Genomic DNA, 27783 nt, shown 5'->3' on the forward strand with positions numbered 1-27783 from the left:
TCGTCTATCTCTCTGACGAAGGGCTAACGCTCGAAACTTCAGCCTTTTTACTCTTTATGGTGGCCAATTTACATTTTCAATTCAGTTATTAACACTAAATTACCTGTTATACTCTCCCACCGACGCAGCACCACAGTTTCTTTAGAAACTTACCTCCTTTATGAAAATGTGAGAGGCTGTTACAGACTTAAAATGCGACTTTGTACTTTGTATTATTCAGAACTGAAGATGACAGATGAACTGTCGAAACACGTTTTTAAAAAGTGTCGTTCAGTAAGGAACAGCACCATAACTGTCGATACACTTAATATCACTATACACCACGGACCTATACAATTTGGTGACTATACCGCTGACAAGGAGATTATCAGAAGAATGGCGGCCCCGGTTGGTGTTATGGGTTGCTTCAGATTAGCTTCAAAATCGCGTCAGATTTTTCTTTTCTCGCGGAATTTTGCATCAAGAAGGAGGAGAAGAGAGCCAAAAGTAAATCTCAAGCGTTATGATAATGTTTACTCCATGACTTATCGAGAACCACCCAAACAGATATTTACCGAAGCAATGGGTGCACTTCGTGCGTACAACATTTCATTGGATGGAATCACCGATCAAATTGTGGAGTTGTATGTCAGGGTTGACATGGGAGAAAAGACGGCAAGTGTCTTTTAAGATGTATTTCTATTTCATGTAACAGTTATAAATTAAAAAAAAAAAAAAACGGAAAGAAATAAAACATATTCCATGTGCGCTCATGGAATAATTGTGTAAGATTGGCTTAGTAGTACTGCTGAACAAAGACGTAGCTAGCATACGTATGATGAAAGTGAGAACCTTGTTTCCTTTTTTTTTCAGAAACAAAAGATTAATCCTTTTCATGGTCTTATGCTGCTTCCCAAACCATATGGAGTCGAAAGAAAGGTTCTTGTTTTTGCCAGGGTAAGAATCTATTTTAGAAGGGTGAAGTAGAGTTACATTAGCTACAGCTTCAAGAGCTGCTGATCAATGGAAAAGAACATAGGGACATACTTGGATCAAAGAAATGTCCTATCCACCTAGGATTAGGGAGACCTTTAAGCCTTTAAGTCACTAATTCTTCAGTCTCGCCAACCTGACAAACAGAAAAATGATCCATGTTCTTAAAAATGTTGTTTTATTTATTTCTCATAACAATTAATTAACCTTTAACTCCCATGAGTGACCAAGACAGAGGTTCTCCTTACAATACCAATAAAATATCAACCAGATAAGTGATGAGAATAAAGAAAAATATCAGTTTGGGGATAATTAGTTGATCCAATACTAAATTCTCTGAACTAACATTATAAGAATTGTATGGTTGATAGTAAGGAGAATAACAAATTTGATCTGGGAGTTAAAGGGTTAACCTAAGTTGATCCAGTAACAAATTCTCCAAACTAACATCATAAGAATTGTATAGCAGACAGTAAGGAGAATCAGTGATGAGATCTTGGGAGCTAAAGGGTTAACTGTTTGCTATCGTCATTAATTGTTTGCTATTGTCATTAACTGTTTGTTAGATGACAGATGGATATTTTAGGGAGAAGTGACATGTTCATCGCTTCTGGGAGCTTAAGGGTTAGTGGGAGCCAATACTCACATTTCTTGACACACCTATAAAGCTGATTACATTACACTGTTGTTAACTGTGCCAGTGTTTTTGTGTCTCAGGGAGAAGCTGCTGAGGCTGCGAGAAGAGCTGGTGGAAATTTTGTTGGCGAAGAGGAGCTTATTCAACAGGTAATGCATCGGTGATGAAGGAAATATATTTGTTTACTCTCCTAATGGATTCTTCTAAAAGATGAAGCCCCTCTCAAAATGGACAATTCGACTTGGTTGTAGTGGTTCCTGTTCCTTGCTCCAAACTTCCTGGGCATTTTGTAGCCAAACAAACCACAGGTTTCCCCTCCATTTACTTCCAAGCTCAATTTACAAAATCAATTTAATGTCTTTGAGTAAATAGCAAACATACAGCTTTCCATCAGTTTTAACCTTTCATGAGAATATGAGAAATGAGAATAAAGGAAATGATCACCAATTTAAGAAGCCCCTGATCATCAAACAAATTCTCATCAGTACTATAGGAAATTTTAAGAGAATGTAAGGGGTTAGTAGACAGAAAAGCTATCAAGTTTCACTTTTAGTTGTAATTTGTTTTGTTTTGTTTTGCTCTGTTTTACTGAAGGTTGCTGATGGAGAGGTGACAGACTTTGATCAATGTTTATGCACACTGGAATTTTTGAACAAAATGAAACCCTTGCAAAAAATTCTTAGAGAGAAGATGCCAACTACTCGCAGAGGTATGGAAACCAGCCACAAAAATGCATGCGCAGATGTAAATGTACTTCTAGGCAATTATGTTTATAATGCAAAACTTATATCACTTGAAAGCTTTTGAAAGATATTCAGGGGAATTTCTTGCAAATACATGATCATCCACATTGTACAGACTGTTCACTATTGCTGAGAAGGAACATTGTCATGTACTGCAGTTTGAGTATTTCCTTCTTCACTGCAATAACTAAAATCACTGATCACGTGTGAGGATCATTGCTTTGTTAGGTTTTCATCACCAGGTCAAATAATAATTAATAATAATTTAATACTTATATAGAACAATAGACATATTGATGTGATCTAATGCACTTTAAAACAACTGAAATAAGGCAAGTAATCCTAACAATTAAAAACTAAACATAAATTTGTATCTGCAAATCTCGCCATCATGGAAATTACTATCAAAACAATCTAATCTAATACTTGCCATTTAAAACTTAAAAAACAAAAATATTGATTTTAAAACTATGAATGATATGATATGGTAAAATGAGGAAATCGTAGATTTATGCTTTATTTCAATAATCATTACTCTTTAATGAAACATTTTGAAATACTTAGTTACTGATATGCTCTGCTAAATAATAAAGTCTTAATGTCTTTCTTGAATTTTAGAATTCAATGAATTGATTTGTGACAAGTTGTTATCAAATTCCTCGTTGAGAAAAAAGAACCCTCTAAAATTTTCCCAACTCCAACATGTGGGTTTGTAGCTCAATTGTTAGTAGTGCCAGCAAATCAAAGCCTGATTTTTTTTTCAAGCTTTTTCACTTCAACTGCTACAATTGCAGCTCGCCTACGAGGAGTATTTCTTTGATTGATTTTCATTTCATATACAGGTCAACGTAAATTTATTTCTGTTCAAGTTGCTCGGAAATTCCACTAGAAATTATTCATAGACTTGTTTTCACTGACGTTATATAGTTTGATTTTAGGCACTGCATCTGATAACATTGCGGCTGCAATCGATGCGTACAAAAAGGGTCATCCGTACAGGTGTGACAGAGAGGGAATCGTCAATATTGGAGTGGGAAAGGTAACTGATAATTGTTGTCAGGAAATGAAACATCGATTACGACACGACTTGTTTTTGTTTTTTATGTTAATATACTTTTTTGCAGCTCAGCTTTACAGACTCAGAAGTCAGGGTCAATGCATCAGCAGTGTTATCTACACTTGCCACTCACGGAACTGTTACCAAAGGTAATGTGCTTCTTCTTCATCTCATTTCTTACCCTCTCGCAGTACTTTGTAACGTTATGGCCTCGAACCCAAACCTCTCTAGTTCGCCTTGACCTAACTCGAGACAATTTTCGTTTTATCAACTGAGTTGATTTTGTTAGCCGACGTTTCATCAGCCCTTCGTCATTCTCAGGCTCTGACGAATTACATTATAACTCAGTTGTGGCCCTTACACTATTGACGTTGAATGTCACAAAGTAACACCTAAGTTATCACAACAGCCTATCAGATCAGAGAAAAGCATCAAAAGAGCCAGTGATAAGTCAAATCAGAAAGTGGCAGGGAAATAAGCGCGGGAAAAACACGTGCGACCAAGTGGCGATTGATTGCTACTATTGGCCCAGGCGATGACCTAAATTTTCGTGGCCAATCACAGACCTTCTTAAGAGAAAACCAATTCATCCCCAAGTGACTGTCGAGACTCTACACTGCTGTACTTACACTGATTTTTTTTTCTTAAATTTGTAGGTAAATTCTTCAGGGAACTTGTTATTTCATCTGAAAGAGGGCCAAGCTACCCTCTAGAAATCGCTGAGTGGGTCAGCTGATGTACTGATTGACTTGACAGAAAATACCACTACACAGCTTTGTGAACAGTTGTGGCAGAACTGACCAAAGACAGCTCTTCATTGGTCGCGTGGTTATGGCGGCAATGTTTCCGGTGGTTGAAAAAGTTCAGCTCCTCTAGCAAGTTGTGTCTCTTTTGGGATTATGTGACTTGCAAAAAAAACTGCAGTGCAGGAGCGCTTTTCGTATTTACTCTAAAGGAGTTGAACATTCTTAAAATTCAATTATCAAAAGTTGTGGCTCCGAAAAAGCGCTTTGTGATGAGACAGCCTTTTATTTGAAAAACACGAACAACACGCCCAGAAAAACCACAGGAACGCCAGACAATTAGATGTATGCACTGGGTAAGCTGTTCCATTACACACAAAGATGCTTGAAATTTACTGGAGACCAATCAAGAAATGCTCAATGACGTAAAAATCTTGTAAAAAATAGCTTCGGAAGTCAGTAGCGAATGTTAGTAAAGTACTTGAATCAAAATAAAAATGACTTTTTCAGATAAATTTCACCCTCTTTCGGAGTGTTATCTTTCCTTTTACGTTCGCGTCTCTTCGCTCTTTGTCCTAATTATAACATTTTTGGGTTCATTTCAATGCTTTTTTCACCTATTTTTTCACTTCTCGTTATTTTAAAACTTTCATTTGTCAAAGGGATTAAAATGACGTATTGATCAAAAGGTATAGGTGAAGACTATCGATTTGTGAAATTATGAAATTAACTTGTAATTAACTTACACAAGAAAGCGTCGAATTAATAGGGTCTCATTATAATATCACAGTAAATTAATTATTTGAAAATAGTCAGTCGGTTCTGAGCCAGAGCATTCAAAGAAATAAGACACAGAATTAACTTTAAAAAATCCCTACTGATTGACAAATGCAATCTTTGACCAACCGGTGATTCTCAATATTTGAGTATGTGTATCGTCCGTGGTATATGTAAGAAGGAATAATCCCATTTTGATAACAGAGTGACGAAAGAAATTTTATTTCCAAAATGGCTTTGGTACCCGCTAGGAAAAAATCGAAGCAAGCTAAGATTATAATCTTCAATTGCTTTTGACACCTGCAGAGGAGGCAACATGGAAAGAATTAAGGCTTCACAAAATTTGCGCAAGAAAAAAGCGTTTTAGGCAATTTGTTCTTTCCCTCAGTCTCCGGAAAACGTGTGGGAGGATTTAAGTTGTATTATCTCTTACGGACTTATCGAATTTTTTTTGTCTAATTTTCATGTTTTGGTCCATCGTGGTAATAAAGCTGTTTCAGTTATTGAGCAGGATACACCTGTGGTCCTGAAAATACCACCTGTTACGTCATCAGGCCAGTAGATATCAGTAGATATCAGCAGGTTGATATCACTGCAAGCTTGTTTTTGTTCATTTAGCGTAACTTTGCCAGCAGTCATGGACAGAACTCTCGTCGTTGCGTTATTTTTTTGTGTTTTGGCTGTTTGCCTTGCAACAAATGATCAAAACTCGGACAAAAATTCTGGTGAGCCAGGCGCTAAACTGACGATGAAAAAGAGAGGTAAAGAGGACGAAGATGATGCGAAAGTTGAGGTGGTTCAAGATGAGAAAGATGAGTCAGCAAAGGAGAGGAAAGCTTCGGATGGATTGGCAACGGAGAAAAAGGATAGTGCCAGTGAGAAAGTCCATGGAGGGACAAAGAAGAGTGAAGGACACGATGAGACGAAGGACGATGACGAAGACCACGATGATGAAGAACATGATGACGAAGACGACGAAGAAGAAGATGAGGAGCATGAAGAAGAGGAAGAGGAAGAGGTGGATCCAAACGCCAAAATCGAAATTCATGATCTCTTCACTCCAGAGGACTGCAAAAACAAATCCAAATCTGGCGATCTTGTGGTGATTCACTACTCCGGCTGGCTGGATGATGGCAAGTTGTTTGACACAACAGTCGAGCCAAGCAAGGCGTACATGCCATTTGAGTTCATGCTAGGAACAGGAACGGTAATCAAGGGCTTCGAACAAGGAGTGTTAAACATGTGCAAAGGACAGAAGCGTAAAATTGTCATTCCACCCTCGCTTGGTTATGGAAAGAAGGGAGCAGGAGCGATTCCAGGTGAGACAGAATTTGTTTACCCTCGTACTCCCGAAAAATGTCTCTTTGCATGATTTGTTTTGACTTTTGAACATTTTTTTGTTTATGTAAACTAATTTTCTTGAGACAATCCTGTAATGAGCTTTGCTTAGATAATTCACTCTTATCATTTTCAGCTGGCTGAGGTGCTTTTCACTTTTCATGTGATCATCGAAACACTCTACTACGTTTTAAGTCCAAAATAACAGCAAGCTACATGAATTCGTTGCTCAAATCTGATCCTAACAATTTTTATCATAGTTTTCACTTTCCAATAAAGATCTTTTATAGGATACCTAAGAACATTTGGTAATGACTGGTTTAAAACTATAAGTCATTTGTTTAATTGTCGACACATAGAGAGGTTTTTGTTTTACTTTAAAACAAATTATTTATGAAACGAGTTTAAAAACACGAAGCGTCTTTTCACTGGTCAATTATTACCTGTTAAGTAAATGATTAATGAGACGTGTAGACAAAACAGTTAATGCTTTGAATAAAGGGGTAAATTTCTAAAGAAACTGTGGTGCTGCGTCGGTGGGAGAGTATAGCAGGTAATTTAGTGTTAACAACTGAGTTGAAAACGTAAATTAGCTACCGTAAAGAGTAAAAGAGCTGACGTTGCGAGCGTTAGCCCTTCGTCAGAGCGGAGTTAGCCGTACGGTGGCTAATTTACGTTTTCAACTCAGTTGTTAACACTAAGTCACCAGTTAATGCTTTGAACTGTAAAAGGAGATTTTTTTTACTATTTTCTTGGTAAATCAGACCTTTTACTGGCCCTGACTGATATCAAGAGACTGCTAGGATCTAAACTTATTGAAGTCCACAGCAGAACGGACACAACGATATCAAGTGTCTCGTTTCCAGACTGTTCTTTTTTTAAAAGGATTATAAGACCTGGGAAAGAAATAAATCGGTCCACGATTGGATGACATTATTAGCTAATGGTTCTATTTGCTGATAGATTTGGCCATAGCTTTGTTGAAAATGTTCAATGACAATTTTCTTTCTTCAGGAAACACTACGCTCACATACGAGCTAGAAATGTTTGATATCCGACAACCTCCTCCCCAAGCTGACATGTTCTCACACATTGACACCAACGGTGACAAGAAGCTGTCCAGGAAAGAGGTGTCCGCGTACATGAAGGCACAAGCTGCTGCACATGGCATGCCGGTACATGACAAGAAATGGAAGAAACACCACAAGACTGTTGTAGCCAACATTTTCGATCACGAGGACTCTGATGAAGACGGCTCAATCTCTCATGACGAGTTCAGTGGGCCTAAAATGATGTACCACGATGAGTTTTAGAGGGGTTCTCTCGGGTTCGCGATTTAGCGTGACACCCTGCATGACAGTCCACGTGACACAAAATCACGCAATTGATTTTATTCGAAAAAGATAGGAAATCATTTCAATCAAATTTTTACGACCTATTGTGGTCGCCAAAAATTTAATCAAAATATCGTGTTTCTTTACTTTTTTTTAAATTTTGCTGTTATGGCAACTAAATAACTCAATTTTTAGACGAGATCTTTGGAAAAGCTCGTTATACTACATTTGTAGTTCCCTAAGAGGAATTTTCGAAAAATGCATACCTTAGGAGGTAGATCAAGAAGAAGGCTTCTAACGAATTCAGATATTTTGAGGTAAGGTATGTAAATGAAAAGCGAAACATTGTTTGTACAATAAAGCAAACGTTTTATCCAAGTAGTTATTCTTTTGATGTTTTATAAACGCACCTTATTTTGGGCCCTTACAGTTTTTTTTTTCTGCTGATGCAGGGACTCGATAACAAACAGCCCTTGCTTTCCGGAGATGTCCGTCGCGCGAGTAAATAAAATAAACAAATGAAAAAATTTTAGCGCTGCATGGAACTTTGGGAGTGTGACGCACGAAAGTTACTCCCAGAATTCCGCGCGGCACACAAACATCTATTTATTTTCACTGATATTTTTACTCGCGCGACGGACTTCGCCCAAAAGGAGGATCTGTTCGTAGTATATAAGGAATCTTTATCACAAAAATAACAGTTTTGTATTTGAGCGACTTGCCGAGGTCTGTTCAGAAACAATCTCCTTGAGAAACAAACTTGTCGCCTATGGTGTCTTTCTATTCGACTGTAGAAGAGGCTGTTAAAGCTCATGAAATTCTTCGTCGGAAGGTGATTCTTCTTTCCTTGAGCGCTGCCATCAAGGCCATGTCTCAATTGTGTGACGATCCGATAAATCATACTTGAAGCCCGGAAGTCGAACCGCTGGGAGAATCACCAAGAGCCAGGGATGAGAAAAACTTCGCTCCCAGGGTCCCCTTTCTGTATCTTTTCTCGTTCTGAGTCTTCCCTCGTCCTCACACACTTTGCTTTAGAGTGCATGTGAAAATGAATAAATTTGTTAAAAATGAAGCCCAAACATCGCTTCAACATTCAATACGAATTTATTTCACCTAGTCATACATTTTACAAACATTTATTGCCACAATTCTGTTAATAACGTTCCGTAACAAGCTGCTACTTCTTGATCTAGATCTGCTTTAATGTTGCTAAAAGGAAACTATTTCAATTCCTGTGAGCTCTTTCTTTTTCACTTCTTGATGATGAATGCCTGATCGAAGACTCTAATTGTCTCACTGCAAAACATGCGAGAAAAGCACACAATTAATAGATCGTCAGCACTATGACAATTGTGATCAGTCCAAAACATTTCTTACATTTTATGAGGTCCTTTCACAGGGTCAAGTAGAACAAATGCCTTTCACTTCTCTCCCCTCTCCCAAACCCCCCCCCCTCTCCCACGCGTTTTTTTGGTTAATCATTATCTTAAAAAGTCCTCTAATAGGGCCGTATGAGATGACACAAGCAGGACCTGACAACGCTATACGGCCTTATGCACAGCCTCGCGAAATGTGGCACCGTGCTACGAAAAAAACGAATAAATTGGTGGCCATCTGAGTAAGGACGGGCTGCACGGAAAAAATATTTGGCTCTTGTTCATGAATACAGACCTTGAGCTCAATATTTACCCGTTCGGCAAAGAGCACAAATTACGGACAAGTTTCCGAAAGTTTTAGAGAAGTTTGCGGCTCGCTAAGTTAACCAATCACGAAGCGTGTCGTAATTAAGAGATAAAAATAGGCAGTTTATTTCGTTTATGCTGAAATTACCGTTAACACCCGTATAACGCCCGAATCTCTGCGATGTCATTATCGGTCAGAGTTCCTCTGAGTTGGCCTCCAAGTTCCCTCCATATCTGTCGTCTGGCGATGATCGTTGGTTTTTTTCCATCAACTGAAAACAGATACCTGTCATAATGCATTACGGAATCAAAGTCGTACGGCAGATTTAGACTGTCTAGCTTGCCATGGTCATACTTGTCAAAGTTTCTCTCATAACCTGTAAAACAAGGCGAAAATAATAATTAATTAGCGGTAGCTCACCTCTTTTATTATTTAATTGAATTACAGCCTTAGTTCTTGTTAACTTGTAGGTGAAGTCTCGCGGAGCCAGCCTCGTTCTTGGGATTTTTCTTCTTTCCGCTTGCTCTTGGGAGCCTGAGAACGAGTTTTTTTTTAATCGCAAAGACTAAGTCAAGCATATGCACGAAATTATCCACATCACCTTTTTTGATGTTATGCCACAAAACCTCCACATATTTATCTCTGTCCGTTCTACTCTGTTCGTGCCAAATACCTGTCGTGTGAAAACAAAAAAACATGGTTTTCAACTTTTCCTGACATTTCGAGCAGTTGACCTATCGCTGATGTTTAACCACTTAACAGCCTAACTGACTCCAGCCCTAACCCTAAGAATATTCTCCATACTGTTCTCTATACATTTCCTAAGGAGCTGAAAAGGAGAATTTCTTTAACGATCAAGAGCTTCTTGAGTTGGTGATCATTTCTTTTATTCTCCTGACCTTACTGTTTGTTTCAGGGGTGATATCGTGCGGAGAAATTAGATGCTTGTCACTCGTAAGGCTCAAAGGGTTAATTATGCTCATTAATACCCACTAGGGTCCCTACGGTAAAAATTGTACTTACCGAGAGAGTGCATAAGCTCGTGCATGACAACACCCACGTATTCACACCCACTCCCAAGGGAGAGAGGTTGACTTCCACCGACACGACCTACCTTTGACCAGCACCTAATGAGACACATTAGTGTTAGATAACTGGGGAGAGTGACACTGATTATTAAGATCTTAACAGTTCTCCGTAGCTTAATGCTTGTTTATTGGAAAGCGAAACCCGAACTTCTGGAGTTTGATTCTTCGTCAGGGACTCAGATATTTCTTTTGTACCTCACTGATAAAGAAATGAATGGAAACTCTTTCTACTTTTTAACGAAATCACTGATGGAAATTTGAACAAGCTCTCAACTGAATTTCGTTTTTTCCATTCGATAACTCTTATAACTCTAAGAAGTGATTAACATGGAACGTCTCCTTATAATATTCATACCTTATCCAGCCAACAGGTAATGAGAAAGTTTAAACTTATCAGCTAATATTTGCAATTAATCTTGTGCTAATACTAGATTATTGAAGCTAGTCTGCAATGAGAATTAGCAATTAGTTCTTGTTAGTTAAAGAGTTAATACTCGAACAGCATTTTCAAAAAATACCCCTTGTAAACTGTTGGACTATATTCCGATACTCAAGTTATGGGTTGCACCACCGTTTTTTCGTATTTTTCAGTTATTGTGAAAATGCAATTTCGTTAAGGACCCCTCCTCCCCCCTGACGATGAAATAATGAGCAGTCCCTTTTTGTTTACGAAAATTCCCTTACCCATTGCCTTTGTGCATCTTGATGTAGTCTCCTCCATAAGACGAACCAACTTCTTTGAATTTTAAACAAGTCTTACCACTGATTTTACTCAGAGCGTCGTTGATTTTGGGTCGTAAACGCTCTGAAAAAAATGAGGAACTCACATTGAATTTTGATTGTACATTTGAACTGCATTGTTGTTGGAAAAAAACCAAGATAACTGTAATTCTTGAAGAAGAGAGAAAAAAAGAAAAAAAAACTTACTCAAATTGTCGTCCACAAAATAGTACACAGTTTTTCCCGGCCAAAGCTTTTTCCCGTTGCGAATGATGTTTCTCTTTAAGTCTGTCTCAGGGACCGCGTGATTGACGACCGCCTCGTCTTCAGGATCTAGACACAAGTCCCCCTCGAACAGTGGATCACCACATCCGGGACGATTGTAAGGATCTAAATTGGAATTTTAAGCCGTGTTATAATCCAGTATGGACCAGAAGAAAATTTAACTTCAGTGTTCTAACCTCAACGCAAGAGAGAAAACTGATTGAAGACAAAAACATTAAATGGCTATATAAGAAGTAAATTTGCAACTAATCACAAACCACAAGATCATTGAAGCGCTGATCCAAAAAGCCAAATTCTCGTTTGTGCTAACCTTGATTGGGGTCAATACCTTCCATAACGTAATTCATCAAAAATCACCGAAAGCTACCTTCCGAAACTCCATTGAATGTACAAAAGACTGGGGACCACAGGAAATTTGAATGCTTGTTCGTTTATCTCCTTATAACTCAACAGTTTATTTTTCCATTAGTCAGTAGTCTTACCAAAATATGATAGAAAGGTCTTTTTAAGAAACATAACACTGCCAAGGGTTTGAATAGTCAGCGATTTACCTTCATTTACGGCCACGATTTCCTCTTCAATTGGAATCGCACCCATTCCTCCACGGCGGCTGATTTCGTCATATGCCTCATTTACGCCTACAATGTGCCCGTGTAGATTTCCACCTCGCTCCTCATTTTCTAAAATATGCCAGACAAAAAGCTAAGAAAGTGCGAGTTTACTGAAGGACCATTGATTTTTGAACACGGGGGAGGAGGGGAGGGGAGGGCGTCTGAGAATCACCTGGTTTTCAGGGGAAACGCTAAGGGTTCAGCACTAATGATAAGGCCTGATCCCCGGCAAGCTCCTCCTAGACTTGTCTCAAAACTTCCTCTGGACGGAGGAAAGCACGTCCTTCAGCGTTAATAATGAGGACATGATCGCAAGCTGCGTCTGAGTTGAAGTTCAGGACGAATGCTGTATCTCAACTTAAAGGTTGTGGTAGTACTACCATCTTTCTGAAGCACGTTGTGATCACGATGGAAATTGACAACGTGCTTCCATCGCTGTGGAGGCGGCTACTCGTACAATTCCATTTCACTTTTTTCTATCTTATCGAGCTGGAAAAAAAAATTAAGGCTCTTCCAATTCGAGGGCCCGATCCGTTCCGTAAAAGAAAAGGAAAACAAAATTCAGAAAATGTCCGAGAATACTCTTTTGAAAGTATACGGGTTTTAATACTAGTGGACTCAGTCCCCGTGCTATAAGCTGGCTCTCCGTGTAGAACACCATAGAGCGGACGAGAAGCCAGCCTTGGCGTTATACGATACCATCCCGACCAGGAACTTGCAGACATCTCACGTTTGATTTACCTATAATTTTTTCTTGTAGCAACCAGTCAATGACCTCGTCTCTTTCCCTCTTCCAAGTATCATCTGTAAAATAAATGAGAGCCAAGCTTTAGACTGGAAAGGAAACCTAGAGGTAGTCTCGTACCCAGACCTTCTACGGCCAAGTGGTTGTTAGTTAGGAACTAGTCAGTTAGGAACCAGTCAGACCCCTTCCCCTCCCCCCCACCCACCCACAGACGACAAATGATTACCCTGATACGTAATAAGATGAAATTTTTTGGAAAAAAAATCTGTTGTATATTTATGTTCGAAGAGGATTACTTTCCTTTTTTTTTTGGTGTTTTTCTTGAGTTCAAGACAGATTTCTGGCACTCAATAGCGGAAGTCATATTTGTGCTCCAAAGTGCCAAGGCGACGTAACGACGAATGAATTCAAAATATTATGGTTAACTTTGGACATATATACTTTGTATATTAATGAAGGAATGATTTTTCTGGGAATCCTTTGCCAGAGGCCATGGATTGAGGTTTAATTAACATGAAAGTGACGAAATTCAGCCAATTTGCTGGTCTGAGTCATTTACTTGCTTACATATTCATTTGCATGCGACTGTCAATATCTGGTCTTTCGTGCTGAATATTCGGGGCAGAAAATACAATGTCCTATATATGAAACACAACAGTTCATTATTCCTTGTTAGGAGTCTTGGCAAAAATGTCAAACTTCCTTTAAAATCAGTGTCCTCGATGAAAAAGAATCAAATGACTTACCAAACGGTCGAGTTTCCACCAAACTCAAGCCCAAACACAAGACATATAACGAGCTAAACTTCATTATCCTCGATTATCAACAAACTGTTATTAGGGCGAGTGGCTCGCTTGCAAATGAGTTCGTCTCGGCGGCTCAATTCATAATTATCTTTGATTACTTTTAACGGTTCAATGATCATGTCACAACTCGTTAGGCAACTGTGTCAATGAAGCCGGAAATTTCAACGTCGAGAGCAAAATGACTGATTAAAAATTTATCGAAACGCGCACCTTGGCTTTGACATTAATCTGCTGCATGAACAAATGATAATAATAAAACCTTAGGCTGGCGATATCGTCTTGGCACTCAGCCGATTTTTTGGTTCTCTTCGTACAAACGTTATATTGCAGAAAACTTTAATTTGAATCTTCTCCGTAGGCATATTTAATTATTTCGTGTACATAACAATACAAACACGTGCCAATAATTCGGCCAGTTTAACGTCGGTCACGGAATTATAACGTTTTCAATTTTTGAAAAATTCTGCTTTTATCTGATTGGGTAAATTCATAATTTATTAGGCGCCAATTTCAATTTACAGTTATTTTCGCCGAAGATGCGTTTTATCTTGAAAAGTAACCACCGACCACGACGGGCTTCAATCAAACCTATCGATCTCCTAGCCTCAAGGTCTTTCAAGTGCTACCACAACATAATAGCCTTATTTGTAAACGCTTCCGGCCGTAACTTCTTTGGACGCGCGCTCGCCCCATTCTCCCCGCGTTTGTTCACAACTCGTCTTAAAAACAAAAATATTACGCTGTTCCTCAAGTTTTCCGCTTTCTCGAGTGCGGGTTTGATTCGGAAAGGTAGCGTGGGCTCATCTCCCAAATGGAGGTTTGTGATCGAGTCTAAGACAATTGGTCGTTGGCTGAACCGAATCCAGCAAAAAAAAATCGGGTAATTTAGTATTATAAAACTGAGTTGTAACGTAAATTAGCCACCGTAAAAAATTTAGAAGCTGACATTTCGAAAGTTAGCCCCTTGTCATCATTCTGACGATATCAAATTATTCTGCTATACTCTCCCATCGACGCAGCACCACAATTTCTTTAGAAAGTTACCCCCCTTGTAAAAACTGGTTTTGCTACGCTACTTGTCCTGGTAAGATTTTCCTGACTATAGACTTCTCAAGGGCCTGAATAGTGCAAGCAGAAACCGTACGTAGCCTTACAGAGTATAGGCTTGAAATTACACATCTAATTTGATTTGATTTATTTCTTTGTGAGGTCGAAACTTCTCTGAAGTTTCATCTTGTGGTCGTGATAACAAAACACGCCCTTTTCTGTTGGCGCCGTTTTCACCCGCTAAGAGGACGAAGTTTCCTGACACTACCCCCTAAGTTCATCAAAACGCCTTTAGTAATGTTAACTACAAAGAAGAAATTGCCCTAAGGGTAACACATGACCATCTGCCCACAAATACCTCTAAGAGCTTTCTTTTGTTATTCAAAAATGATTTTGAATTCTGTATTTCAATACAGTTACTCTTCATCTATTATTTATACATGAAAAATCCTAGACTTGAAAGCTGTTTTCGATGCGAAGACATTGATTTTTTGGTTTAACACTATAACTTACCAATAGGGCGTGTTTGTACCAAAATCAGCCAGCAGGAACAGAGGACAAAAAGTGATCTGGAAATCATGTTTTAAACTAAGAGCCTTGTCCCAAATAAGTTTTCGTCAGTCCTCTCTTAACACTAACTGCTAATTCCCGCAAATGAATTTTGGTACAGCTTTTAGTATTTAAATTCTGTATATTTGGTGAGATGAAGTAACCACATTCGGTAAAATGATCTTTTAATGAATGAATTGATCCTTTAATGAAGGAAAGAAACTTCACTGAATCCAATTTGTTTGCGCCTGATTGGCTATATAATATAGGTCATTAACCAATTATTACCTCATCTAATTGCGATTAAAAGGCGAGTTTAAACAGCTGTTTTTGGAATGACTTTAATTACCTCTCATCTGTCTAAGAAATGAAACATCACGGTGGTTAAATGGTGTGTTTATTGAAGAGAAAAAAAGCTACATCATTAATTAATATAATCCGACAGCTTTAAACCTTTACACCCTAACATCAGAATGCAGATTCTCCATACTGTTCACTATACATTTCCTAAGGTGCTGTCCAGGCGAATTTGTTAAAACAGTCAAGAGCTAAGAAGTTGGTGATCATTTCCTTTATTCTCATGATCGTAATGTGTGATTGCACGGTGATAATGTAAGGAGAAACTAGATGCTGGTCTCTCTTACGGGTCAAGGAGTTAATTGGCGAGATGAACAAAACAATCATACGCATGGAGAAAACAGAGAGCAGAGATTAAACAGCTTTTTAAAAGGCAAGAGGTGATTACGTGTAGAAAAAGTTGCATTTTTGTTTCCTAGATTCTGTATATAAAATTATAACCTCTTGATTACGATAATTTGGAAAAACACGAAAGGAAACTTGCCTGAATTTTCTTCATTTTAGATCAGTCGACAGTTCAAATCATTTGTATTTTAGAACTGTTCACGTCTTGAGAAGGAAATGACACCTCGTTATAGCTTTTTTCCGTTTTACTGTTTTCATTTTAGCATTTCTTTTTTGGCAAAATAATATTGGATTAAGTGTATTGCGCCTAGAAGCGGACGTTCTCCGCGATTAAAAACTTTCCGATATTTTGTGGTGTTTTTTTTAAAAATTTTTTCTTAATTTCACTCGTAGACTTTTGAAGGCAGGTTGTTAAAATTAGTTATATCTGTTTTGTATTCAATACACGTTTATGTAATTATTTTCGTCTCTGAGGGCGTCTCAATTAACTTCCCTCTGTTTCGTTTGTAATTTTACACAAACTAAACTGACGCTATAAGTCGACTTTCGTCGCATGGTAACAGACAGAAAGTAGCTTTATCAATAATAGGGGTAAGTTTCTAAAGAAACTGTGGTGCTGCGTCGGTGAGAGAGTATAACAGGTAATTTAGTGTTATCAACTGAGCCGAAAACGTAAATTGGCCACCATAAAGTGTTTAAAGGCTGACGTTTTGAGCGTAAGCCCTTCGTCAGTGATCAGAACACTAGTCTTGTTCACTCGAGATAAAGTCTTGAAATCTCTTTAGGGGCTCCATAACCTTAGCCTCACAAGTATTTTTAAAATTTTCTTCTCACGTCAAAAATTAAACTTGGAAAATTTTCCAAAACAAAATTTTGGCGTCAAAATAAATGGATAGGTTTAATTTACAGATGAATAAAATAAAAACAATATTGAGCATGCATTTCAGAGCGGGTGGTTGCTAAGCGGAGATTTGGTCACAGGAGAATAGGGAACGAAAAAAGGCCTGGGCCCGGTCGTTTGACGGGCGATAACTGATTATTTAAGATTCAAAGTTTAACTTTCCTTTGGCTTAAGTTTTAAAGGGATTTACCTTAGTTTAAGACAAAACCAAAGCTGCAAAGCTACAAAACTAAGTCATACGTTGTTGACTAAACCTCAGTTATCTTGATTGTCTTTCGGCTCAACTTGGGGAAGCAAGATCTCTTATCACCAGGGATTAACAACAAAGTAACTTTAAAACACATTTAATTTGCAGCTTTCTTTGTCGTAAGAGGTTATCTGACTAGCTGTTGTGATAAGTTTGGTGAGTTTATGAAGCAAATTGGCAATATAAGCTTGTCATATTAATATATTTTATTCGCTCTAATTATGTAGCAGAAAAAAATATCTTGAGATTTTCTGTGATATTTATACTGTAATTTTCAAAGTAGCTTGTGTTCCGGTAAAAATTCCACGAACACTACAACCTAACCATCAAGAGCTCAGACATACAATATTCAGATTCCTGGCTGCGCCGCCGAGGAAGTGATAGAATATTCATAAATATCCATTGCAGACCTACTAAATTTAAGTAATTAAATATAGCAATAATATTCAAAATATATTCTTTAGGACTGTTACCAAACCGCTTTTACAAAAATGGAAAGAAAAAATATGAAATAGAATGAGTTTCTTAATATCTCTTAGCCAGAATAAATATTAGCATTGGGGAATAATTGCTCACTCATTTTCTTTCGCTTATTTTGCCAGACAGGGCAGAGCTGAATAACGTCTACGCATACAGTTCTGTTTCTTTAAGGCATTGTTTTCCTTGCCGCTTTTCTTTTAGAGAAAAACCTCCAACAACTTTGCATCCCCCCAAAATATATACAAAAGTCAATGTTCTCCTTAAATCACTGAAAATAAAAAAATGCCTTCAATGACAACAAAATGCCTCAGTTTTAAATACCAACCCCTTTTTCCGCAAATTCCGCTGAATTTTAAACCCTGCGTTATTGACCGAATGCGTGTGACGTAGCATTTCGTTATTCAGCTCTGCCACCAGACAGCGGCGGTTCCTTTTGTTTTCCTTTAAAATTTTGCGCGGGAAATTGGTGCACGGGTGGCCAGAATGGATCCCCTAGCACATGCCCGACGTTCGACCGCTGCATACGTAGTTGTGGGCTCTATAAGTTAAAACCATTTCACCGATAAATTTATGGTGCGATCGAATAAAACGGTGTGTGACTTCATAACAAAGATTCCTCGAATTCGTTTCTTATGATAGTTTAATTTGCATCGGAGAAAATATCTTAAATCACCAAAACTTGACTTTTGGCCAATAACCAGACGTGTAGAAAACTGCCAGTATAGGCCAGAATATTTGCCATGGATGTAAAGCCATGTACCATACAGAACTCATGGGTCATCTTCAGGTAAGTTTCGTCCATCTTGAAGGCCTCATCTTTGATTGGCCCAATATCGTCACCGTATCCGTGCTCCTTCTCATAAGCGTACCTTTTTAGCATCATAGCAGTGGTTCTAGGCTCCAGGTAGAACTTGTTTATCAACGTGGCTAACATTGAAACAGCCAAGCCTGATACCTGAAGAACAGAAGAAATATGGTCATGTAAAGTGCTTACACAAGGCACGTAAAATATTACGGTTTCCACGTAATAGATCGAGTTTTCAGTACGCTGCAGCAGCAGAAACGCTGGTAAAAGGAAAGTTTAATTTAACAAACATCATTTTCATTTACCTGAAGTTTTTCGTCTCCAGTCCAAACCTCTACTGGATGCATAAGATAATACGTTACCAAAGCAACAGTAGATAAACACGAACCCACAGTAAAATAAACTGGAAACAGTTGGCTTTGTAAGTTACCGAAGGTGTGTCTTGTCAGGGTGAAGTACATCTTGTAACCTTTAAAAGAAAACGATACAGTTATCGGCTGGCCTGAAGTATCATGAAGGGTTGACATATCACTGTTCGTGCTAGTCAGCATGCAACTGTGAAAGGCTCTTGATTCTTTCACCGCCAAGATCCAAATGGTTATTCTCCTGACTGATTGCCTCATTTCCCAGTAAATAGAAAGAAGAATTCAGTTTGAAATCAAGATCAAAAGGCTTTTCTGTTTTCATAACCTGAAAAAACTATGTTGTTGCGTCAATGGGCGGTAGATGACAATTTGGTTATTTTATCGACTGAGTTGATAATGCAAATTGTCCACTGTAAAGAGTTTGTTAAACTGGCGTTTCAAGCTTTAGCCCTTCGTCAGAGCGTATGACGAAAGGCTAAAGCTCAAACGTCAGCTTTAGAAATTTTTTACAGTGGTTAATTTTTCCTCTTCGCGATCTTTTCTTACAGGAAAAACGTCAACTAAAAGCAAATCCTCTTAAAACTGTTTTTTCTTTCCTTATTTCTATTTTACGTTTAATCCTTTCCTGATCTTGACCTCCTCTTGCAGGAAAAACGTCGATTGAAAACGTATCTTCAAAAGGCTACCATTTCGTCACCATCATTTCACGTCTGACCCTTCATTTTAACTCTTCGTTATATTTGCTCAGTAATCATTCCAGTGATGAAGCAAATTTCACAAATTTGTTGAATTATTGAGGGCGCTCACACGCGCATCTAAGCAAGACACGTGTTTCTCTCCAACTGACGTTATGTAATGCGTACTTGTAAAGAAAAACAATTTTGACCCCTTAAACAGAGATAACTAAATTATTTTATCACAAAATCTGTGTGCTTTGACGTATTTCTTTTAATTGCATTTTTTTTCTGCAAGCCAGAAATTTCAGACGAAAAATTTGATGAATTTTTTGTTCCTCTTAGCCTCTATCTTCTCTGGATTAAAATGTCAACAATCTCCCACGTTGTAGAGAAATCATAAAAATAACAGAATATGAAAAAATTTTGCTTTTAATCACAAGCATATCTGATGTTCGAATATTTTGAAAGGAGAATTAGAATCTTTTTTATAACGGATTTAGGAATTCAGAGCCGAGCGATGCAAAAGACATTGTACGAACCAACAGCTGATTAGAAACTTGTTAGCATTCCTTCACCCCCAGCTTTAAAGAAAATCTCTTCTCAGTGAGAGGTAATTTCCTGGAAAGCTATAAAGCTAGTTAGTGGTTTTAAATTGGCCTTGATTTATTCCGTTAGAGCAAGGCTAGAATATTCGTCTGCAGCCACAAATTACGGTTTAGAATTCTGATGCATCTCACATGTCAAAGATGTTTTGGTCCATGAAATCGTAATTCCTACAGATATGTTCCTGTTTTGAATACCTATCTGTAGATTCTAAAAAATTCTGTTTTGTGTTTTGAAAATTTCTTAAGACGTCCTGTTTTTTGCTGTGGTGGTCTAATCTGACATAGAAACTACTTGAGAGCGATTTTTTGTCAAATCTCTTAAGAGGGTTGAAATGTTTCTTTGAACTGTTATCATTTTCGATCAGATTTTCGATTCCTTCCTTCTCGGCACCAGGAGCGGGACACAGATTTTCACTTAAAGAACGAAACTGACATCTGGGTGGTTTTTACCAACTAGCAACAGAAATTGATGTCAAAACAAAATTGTTAGAACGGGGGGGGGGACTCAGAATTACCGTACGAGTTTTGCCGTCTGGCGGGATCGTCAGTTTGGAATTGGTTTGTCCAATGCAAAGCAAAAACTTAATATCAAAGAAACAACTTACAAAGCAAAGCATTATTTTTGTTCGAAAAAGTTTAAGAAGCGCATAACCACTCGCGGCATATTCGATATCCTCACCCTGGCCACCTCTCTTCTTCTTGATTCAAAGCAACGGCATTAATTTGTTTTCACTTCCTGTTTGAAAAATTTGCCTTTTCAGCTCTCCTATGTTTTTCTGAACGCGCTGAAGCCCGATTCTATTTTTGGCACATGATCGTTTCTTCGCGACACACGACACAATTAGAATTATCTTTCGAGCACTCTGTCTAAAGCATATCTCTTTATGACCGGCTCGAAGTTGAAAGCGGATTAAAAAATCATGATAGATCAAGATGATTTTATTACATATCATACACTGTCAAATCTATTTAGGTCTTCCTAATCTTAGATCAAACAAAAAAGGGGAAAAAAAGAGAGAATTTTATTTTAAAAGAAAAGATTATGATTACTAGACATCTCACTTACCAGCAATGAATGTCACCCAAAACTGCATCCCGAACCAAGTTCCAAACGAAATCAAATGAACCAGTCGAATCGTGGTTGTAAGCAAATAACCTTTTTGGATTTCCTCAGAGATTCGCGAAGACATGGAGACTATTACGCAAAGGAAACACAACCCTAATAAATTCAAACACACTTGAAAAGTCATCCTGAAATGTAGTGCTTTTTCTGTTTCCTCTTCGAGAAAACGGTTTTTCAGTTCACACAGTCGCGCTGTTTTGACGTTATTAGAGGAACTGATACCTTTTTTATAGTAGAGGTCACGTGCAAATCAACATGATTTCAACATGTCACCACGTCATTCATTTCAACGCAAACAATAAACTAGTTGACAACAATTTCCTAATGTAATTATCACAGATTGCTCACTTACTTTTGGCGTCGGGAAAACCTTTGTTCTTTGAAATTGGAAGACATCTAGAGGTGACTAATTTAAGGTTTGTTGTATTGCGCAAAATACGTTTCTCCACTTCTTTGGGATTTATGATTTTATTGGCCTTATTTGAAAACAGAACACATGTTAGGTCAACCGGAACAAATCTTCTCATTTCGGCGAACGTGATCTAAGTCATTACAGCTGAAAAATTTGTGAATTGTTTTCTTTTTAAATTCAAAGGCAAATGGTTAATTATATACGCAGCTGTTTATTTTATTTTAACCCTGTCTGGCAATGCACAGGCGGCCCAAGCTCCAGCTGTGAGATGATCATCTTGCGCAATAACAGTCATGGCGGAATTATAAGAGTTTGTATGGGAATATTTACGACCGCTCTAAGGAATAAAAAAATACGTCAAATTCTCAAAAAAAAATACCTCACCTTACTTCCACAGCGTATTGCTTGTTATCTGATCGCTTACTTTGATGAAAAGAGCCCATTTGAGCGAGTTGTTCATTTCGAGGTTTTCAACGTACATTATGTACGTTGAAAACCTCGCTTAAATGGGCTCTTTTCATCAAATTAAGCGATCAGATAACAAGTGATACACTGTGGAAGTAAGGTGAAGTATTTTTATTGAGAATTTGACGTATTTTTTTATTCCTTAGAGCGGTCGTAAATATTCCCATACAAACTCTTATAATTCCGCCATGACTGTTATTGCGCAAGATGATCATCTCACAGCTGGAGCTTGGGCCGCCTGTGGGCAATGTAGCCCATTTTGCGGGCCAGATTGGAGAAATATTTTAGCCCGTCGAAGGCGAGAATCAATCGATCATGCGATGCAAGAAGCTTATATACAAATGAGCTAGAGATAAACTCGGTCTTATCTTTCATGCCTTTTACGTTTGTTTAAAAATTCAAATGGAAAGATTTTGTAATTTCTAGCCAGCTTAGCTCACGGGTATACTTTAACTGAAGGAAAATAAGGTGAAAATAAACTTTTTTCTAAATATAATTTAGAACTGCGTGTTACAAACCGAAACGAAAACTGTAATAAAAAAGTAAAAAACTTTACTTGCATATTTTTGAATTTATGGGCAATTTTTTTTTTCATTTGGGGTTTGAGAACAGTAACATGATTGAGCAGTTTCACAATATAGTGGTGTTGCTTCCCTTCACAAGGGAATCACGCCACGATTCAGGGAATCCAAATGATCCTGGAACACTTGCTGACAATGTATTTAACGAAAACATCTGTAAAATTGGCCATATTTCCTGTCCGTGACAGCAATTATCTCGTTTATTTAACTGGACGATCAAAGAGACATTACATTCCGAAAAGCACAAGAAAGTAGCTCCAAATGTATTTTAAAAGAGAGAACAGGATACGATTAAGAAAAACCTGCATCAAGCTGGCATTCCAAGACAGCTGAAGTTAGCATTTTTTTAAGAGTGAGTATTTGTTGTAAACGGCATCGTTGCGGCTGCAATACTTATTCTAATTTTTATACACTTCCATTTAGTACTGGGAAGGAGAGATTTCTCTAACAATCAAAGTTCCTTTATGTTGGTGATCATTTCCTTTAATCTCATCATCTTGGTGAGTGATTCAGCAGTAAAACTGTAGGGAGATATAAGATGCTGGTCACTATTAGGACCTCTTTGGATTTAAATGGTTAACTGTTCTGTGAGAACACAACCGCTTCCTAAGAATCTCGTAGAATGCCTGTCATATCATTTAAAATCTCCTCTGTTTCCGTTATTGCTGATCATAATCAGAACAATTTTTTTATCATTTTTGTTGTATGACGTTCCAAAGAACGGCTGCGTAGAGGGGCAGTTGGTTTTTTTAGTTCTGCGTGAAAACTATTTCACTCAATAAAGAGATCTCGTGCTGCTGAGCATCTGTTCAATAATAGATTACAGATGACGACAAAATGTGGTAGCAACATGCGCCTCGTGTTTCACTGATTTTCTTACCCGATTTTGACGTATTCTTTGATCTATCATTGAACATGTACGCACGATAACATTGAATCTGTTTGTTTCGTAATATATGGATTTAGCCAAGCCTAAAAGCGGAGCTCGCATTTTTTTCTCCCGCACGTCCCAAGGGCACAACGCCTTGCCCCGGCCAGGACTTGAACCTAGGTCGTCCGACTCGGAGCCCAGTGCACTGACCACTAGACTATGGGACAAAGCCGTTGAGTTGGCGTGCCCGCGGTACAGTTGACCACGCATGTTAAATGTAGCACCTTGTACGGTCGTACGGTCGTACGGTCGTACGGTCGTACATCCAAATTTTTTCGGCTTGATGGGCTACTACTATTTTGTATTATTATGGGGCTACGCTCTGCGAGCTCCGCCATAACAAATAATAAGATGCATGAAAAAATGTTATTAGTTCTGATTTGTTCAGGTCGTTAAGATAAATGCAGTTTTCAGGTAATTCAGTGCAGATTAATTCAGGGCATAGAAGTAACAAACCAGAATGAACAATTCCTCGAACTGTTTAGCCGGACTATGAACGTTTTGCGCGGTTGTTTTGACCGAACTCACAATGTCACTTGCAGGGTTTGAATAAATTATTTTTGCACTTAATGCGCGCGCTTTGCTTCTGCATAATCATAAGCTATCTCGTATTTTTTCATGCATATTATTAATAAGTAATCACATGATTTTTCTTGTGCAATTTGGAATAAATAAGCACTTGTAAATTTTGTAAAGAGTTTAAGAAGCGCATAACCACTCGCGGCATATTCGACCCCCTCCCCGGCGAGGTCGTATCCCTCTCCCACTCCCCTCCCCCTGGCCACCTCTCTTCTTCTTGATTCAAAGCAACAGCATTAATTTGTTTTCACTTCCTGTTTGAAAAATTTGCCTTTTCAGCTCTCTTATGTTTTTCTGAACGCGCTGAAGCCCGATTCTATTTTTGGCACCTGATCGTTTCTTCGCGACACACGAAACAATAAGAATTATCTTTCGAGCACTCTGTCTAAAGCATATCTCTTTATGACCGGCTCGAGGTTGAAAGCGGATTAAAAAATCATGATAGATCAAGATTATTTTATTACATATCATACACTGTCAAATCGATTTAGGTCTTCCAAATCTTAGATCAAACAAAAAAGGGGAAAAAAAAGAGAGAATTTTATTTTAAAAGAAAAGATTATGATTACTAGACATCTCACTTACCAGCAATGAATGTCACCCAAAACTGCATCCCGAACCAAGTTCCAAACGAAATCAAATGAACCAGTCGAATCGTGGTTGTAAGCAAATGGCCTTTTTGGATTTCCTCAGAGATTCGCGAAGACATGGAGACTATTACGCAAAGGAAACACAACCCTAATAAATTCAAACACACTTGAAAAGTCATCCTGAAATGTGGTGCTTTTTCTGTTTCCTTTTCGAGAAAACGGTTTTTCAGTTCACACGGTCGCGCTGTTTTGACGTTATTAGAGGAACTGATGCCTTTTTTATAGCAGAGGTCAAATCAACATGATTTCAACATGTCACCACGTCATTCATTTTAACGTAAACAAACTAGTTGACAACAATTTCCTAATGTAATTATCACAGATTGCTCACTTACTTTCGGCGTCGGGAAAACCTTTGTTCTTTGAAATTGGAAGACATTTAGAGGTGAATAATTTAAGGTTGTTTGTCCACTTCTTTGGGATTTATGATTTTATTGGCCTTATTTGAAAACAGAACACATCTTAAGTCAACCGGAACAAATCTTCTCATTTCGGCGAACGTGATCTAAGTCATCACAGCTGAAAAATTTGTGAATTGTTTTCTTTTTAAATTCAAAGGCAAATGGTTAATTATATACGCAGCTGTTTATTTTATTTTAACCCTGTCTGGCAATGTAGCCCATTTTGCGGGCCAGATTGGAGAAATATTTTAGCCCGTCGAAGGCGAGAATCAATCGATCATGCGATGCAAGAAGCTTATATACAAATGAGCTAGAGATAAACTCGGTCTTATCTTTCATGCCTTTTACGTTTGTTTAAAAATTCAAATGGAAAGATTTTGTAATTTCTAGCCAGCTTAGCTCAAGGGTATACTTTAACTGAAGGAAAATAAGGTGAAAATAAACTTTTTTCTAAATATAATTTATAACTGCGTGTTACAAACCGAAACGAAAACTGTAATAAAAAAGTAAAAAACTTAACTTGCATATTTTTGAATTTATGGGCAATTTTTTTTTCATTTGGGGTTTGAGAACAGTAACATGATTGAGCAGTTTCACAATATAGTGGTGTTGCTTCCCTTCACAAGGGAATCACGCCACGATTCAGGGAATTCAAATGATCCTGGAAACACTTGCTGACAATGTATTTAACGAAAACATCTGGTCGTACGGTCGTAAATCCAAATTTTTTCGGCTTGATGGGCTACTACTATTTTGTATTATTATGGGGCTACGCTCTGCGAGCTCCGCCATAACAAATAATAAGATGCATGAAAAAATGTTATTAGTTCTGATTTGTTCAGGTCGTTAAGATAAATGCAGTTTTCAGGTAATTCAGTGCAGATTAATTCAGGGCATAGAAGTAACAAACCAGAATGAACAATTCCTCGAACTGTTTAGCCGGACTATGAACGTTTTGCGCGGTTGTTTTGACCGAACTCACAATGTCACTTGCAGGGTTTGAATAAATTATTTTTGCACTTAATGCGCGCGCTTTGCTTCTGCATAATCATAAGCTATCTCGTATTTTTTCATGCATATTATCAATAAGTAATCACATGATTTTTCTTGTGCAATTTGGAATAAATAAGCACTTGTAAATTTTGTAAAGAGTTTAAGAAGCGCATAACCACTCGCGGCATATTCGACCCCCTCCCCGGCGAGGTCGTATCCCTCTCCCACTCCCCTCCCCCTGGCCACCTCTCTTCTTCTTGATTCAAAGCAACAGCATTAATTTGTTTTCACTTCCTGTTTGAAAAATTTGCCTTTTCAGCTCTCTTATGTTTTTCTGAACGCGCTGAAGCCCGATTCTATTTTTGGCACCTGATCGTTTCTTCGCGACACACGAAACAATAAGAATTATCTTTCGAGCACTCTGTCTAAAGCATATCTCTTTATGACCGGCTCGAGGTTGAAAGCGGATTAAAAAATCATGATAGATCAAGATTATTTTATTACATATCATACACTGTCAAATCGATTTAGGTCTTCCAAATCTTAGATCAAACAAAAAAGGGGAAAAAAAAGAGAGAATTTTATTTTAAAAGAAAAGATTATGATTACTAGACATCTCACTTACCAGCAATGAATGTCACCCAAAACTGCATCCCGAACCAAGTTCCAAACGAAATCAAATGAACCAGTCGAATCGTGGTTGTAAGCAAATGGCCTTTTTGGATTTCCTCAGAGATTCGCGAAGACATGGAGACTATTACGCAAAGGAAACACAACCCTAATAAATTCAAACACACTTGAAAAGTCATCCTGAAATGTGGTGCTTTTTCTGTTTCCTTTTCGAGAAAACGGTTTTTCAGTTCACACGGTCGCGCTGTTTTGACGTTATTAGAGGAACTGATGCCTTTTTTATAGCAGAGGTCAAATCAACATGATTTCAACATGTCACCACGTCATTCATTTTAACGTAAACAAACTAGTTGACAACAATTTCCTAATGTAATTATCACAGATTGCTCACTTACTTTCGGCGTCGGGAAAACCTTTGTTCTTTGAAATTGGAAGACATTTAGAGGTGAATAATTTAAGGTTGTTTGTCCACTTCTTTGGGATTTATGATTTTATTGGCCTTATTTGAAAACAGAACACATCTTAAGTCAACCGGAACAAATCTTCTCATTTCGGCGAACGTGATCTAAGTCATCACAAATGAAAAATTTGTGAATTGTTTTCTTTTTAAATTCAGAGGCAAATGGTTAATTATATACGCAGCTGTTTATTTTATTTTAACCCTGTCTGGCCCATTTTGCGGGCCAGATTGGAGAAATATTTTAGCCCGTCGAAGGCGAGAATCAATCGATCATGCGATGCAAGAAGCTTATATACAAATGAGCTAGAGATAAACTCGGTCTTATCTTTCATGCCTTTTACGTTTGTTTAAAAATTCAAATGGAAAGATTTTGTAATTTCTAGCCAGCTTAGCTCAAGGGTATACTTTAACTGAAGGAAAATAAGGTAAAAATAAACTTTTTTCTAAATATAATTTATAACTGCGTGTTACAAACCGAAACGAAAACTGAAATAAAAAAGTAAAAAACTTAACTTGCATATTTTTGAATTTATGGGCAATTTTTTTTTCATTTGGGGTTTGAGAACAGTAACATGATTGAGCAGTTTCACAATATAGTGGTGTTGCTTCCCTTCACAAGGGAATCACGCCACGATTCAGGG

At 37.9% G+C, this 27783-nt stretch overlaps 4 protein-coding genes across 6 annotated transcripts; 2 read left to right on the forward strand and 2 right to left on the reverse strand.

Moving 5' to 3' along the window:
* The first annotated feature begins 362 nt into the window (after window positions 1-362).
* On the forward strand, window positions 363-4660 carry LOC131785598 (large ribosomal subunit protein uL1-like). 2 transcript variants are annotated; one of them, XM_059102520.2, is made up of 7 exons: window positions 363-654; window positions 853-936; window positions 1690-1758; window positions 2204-2318; window positions 3291-3391; window positions 3477-3558; window positions 4066-4660. In XM_059102520.2, exons 1-7 carry the CDS (start codon window positions 376-378, stop codon window positions 4143-4145), a joined length of 810 nt encoding a protein of 269 aa, XP_058958503.2. In that variant the 5' UTR covers window positions 363-375; the 3' UTR covers window positions 4146-4660. The 2 variants fall into 2 exon arrangements, with proteins under 2 accessions (XP_058958503.2, XP_066023190.1); XM_066167093.1 differs by having other exon boundaries at window positions 3482-3558.
* An 873-nt stretch (window positions 4661-5533) lies between these two features.
* Window positions 5534-7982, forward strand: LOC131785575 (peptidyl-prolyl cis-trans isomerase FKBP14). The gene is made up of 2 exons (XM_059102489.2): window positions 5534-6248; window positions 7282-7982. Exons 1-2 carry the CDS (start codon window positions 5567-5569, stop codon window positions 7578-7580), a joined length of 981 nt encoding a protein of 326 aa, XP_058958472.2. The 5' UTR covers window positions 5534-5566; the 3' UTR covers window positions 7581-7982.
* A 704-nt stretch (window positions 7983-8686) lies between these two features.
* LOC131785587 (zinc metalloproteinase nas-4-like) lies at window positions 8687-15232 on the reverse strand. Of its 2 annotated transcripts, none has more exons than XM_059102505.2 (9): window positions 15100-15232; window positions 12730-12792; window positions 11929-12057; window positions 11300-11482; window positions 11057-11177; window positions 10308-10411; window positions 9886-9957; window positions 9432-9660; window positions 8687-8897 (listed from the first exon to the last, which is right to left on the reverse strand). In XM_059102505.2, the coding sequence occupies exons 1-8, from the start codon at window positions 15164-15166 to the stop codon at window positions 9434-9436; spliced, it is 966 nt and encodes a 321-aa protein (XP_058958488.2). In that variant the 5' UTR covers window positions 15167-15232; the 3' UTR covers window positions 8687-8897; window positions 9432-9433. The 2 variants fall into 2 exon arrangements, with proteins under 2 accessions (XP_058958488.2, XP_058958489.2); XM_059102506.2 differs by lacking the exon at window positions 15100-15232 and adding an exon at window positions 13480-13718.
* A 1887-nt stretch (window positions 15233-17119) lies between these two features.
* On the reverse strand, window positions 17120-26917 carry LOC131785578 (transmembrane protein 205). The gene is made up of 5 exons (XM_059102492.2): window positions 26678-26917; window positions 24594-24722; window positions 20984-21112; window positions 18576-18739; window positions 17120-18420 (listed from the first exon to the last, which is right to left on the reverse strand). Exons 1-5 carry the CDS (start codon window positions 26859-26861, stop codon window positions 18130-18132), a joined length of 897 nt encoding a protein of 298 aa, XP_058958475.2. The 5' UTR covers window positions 26862-26917; the 3' UTR covers window positions 17120-18129.
* Between the last annotated feature and the right edge of the window lie 866 nt (window positions 26918-27783).

The sequence above is a fragment of the Pocillopora verrucosa genome, chromosome 5, assembly GCF_036669915.1.
Source record: "Pocillopora verrucosa isolate sample1 chromosome 5, ASM3666991v2, whole genome shotgun sequence".
In the NCBI taxonomy this organism is placed as follows: Eukaryota; Metazoa; Cnidaria; class Anthozoa; order Scleractinia; family Pocilloporidae; genus Pocillopora; species Pocillopora verrucosa.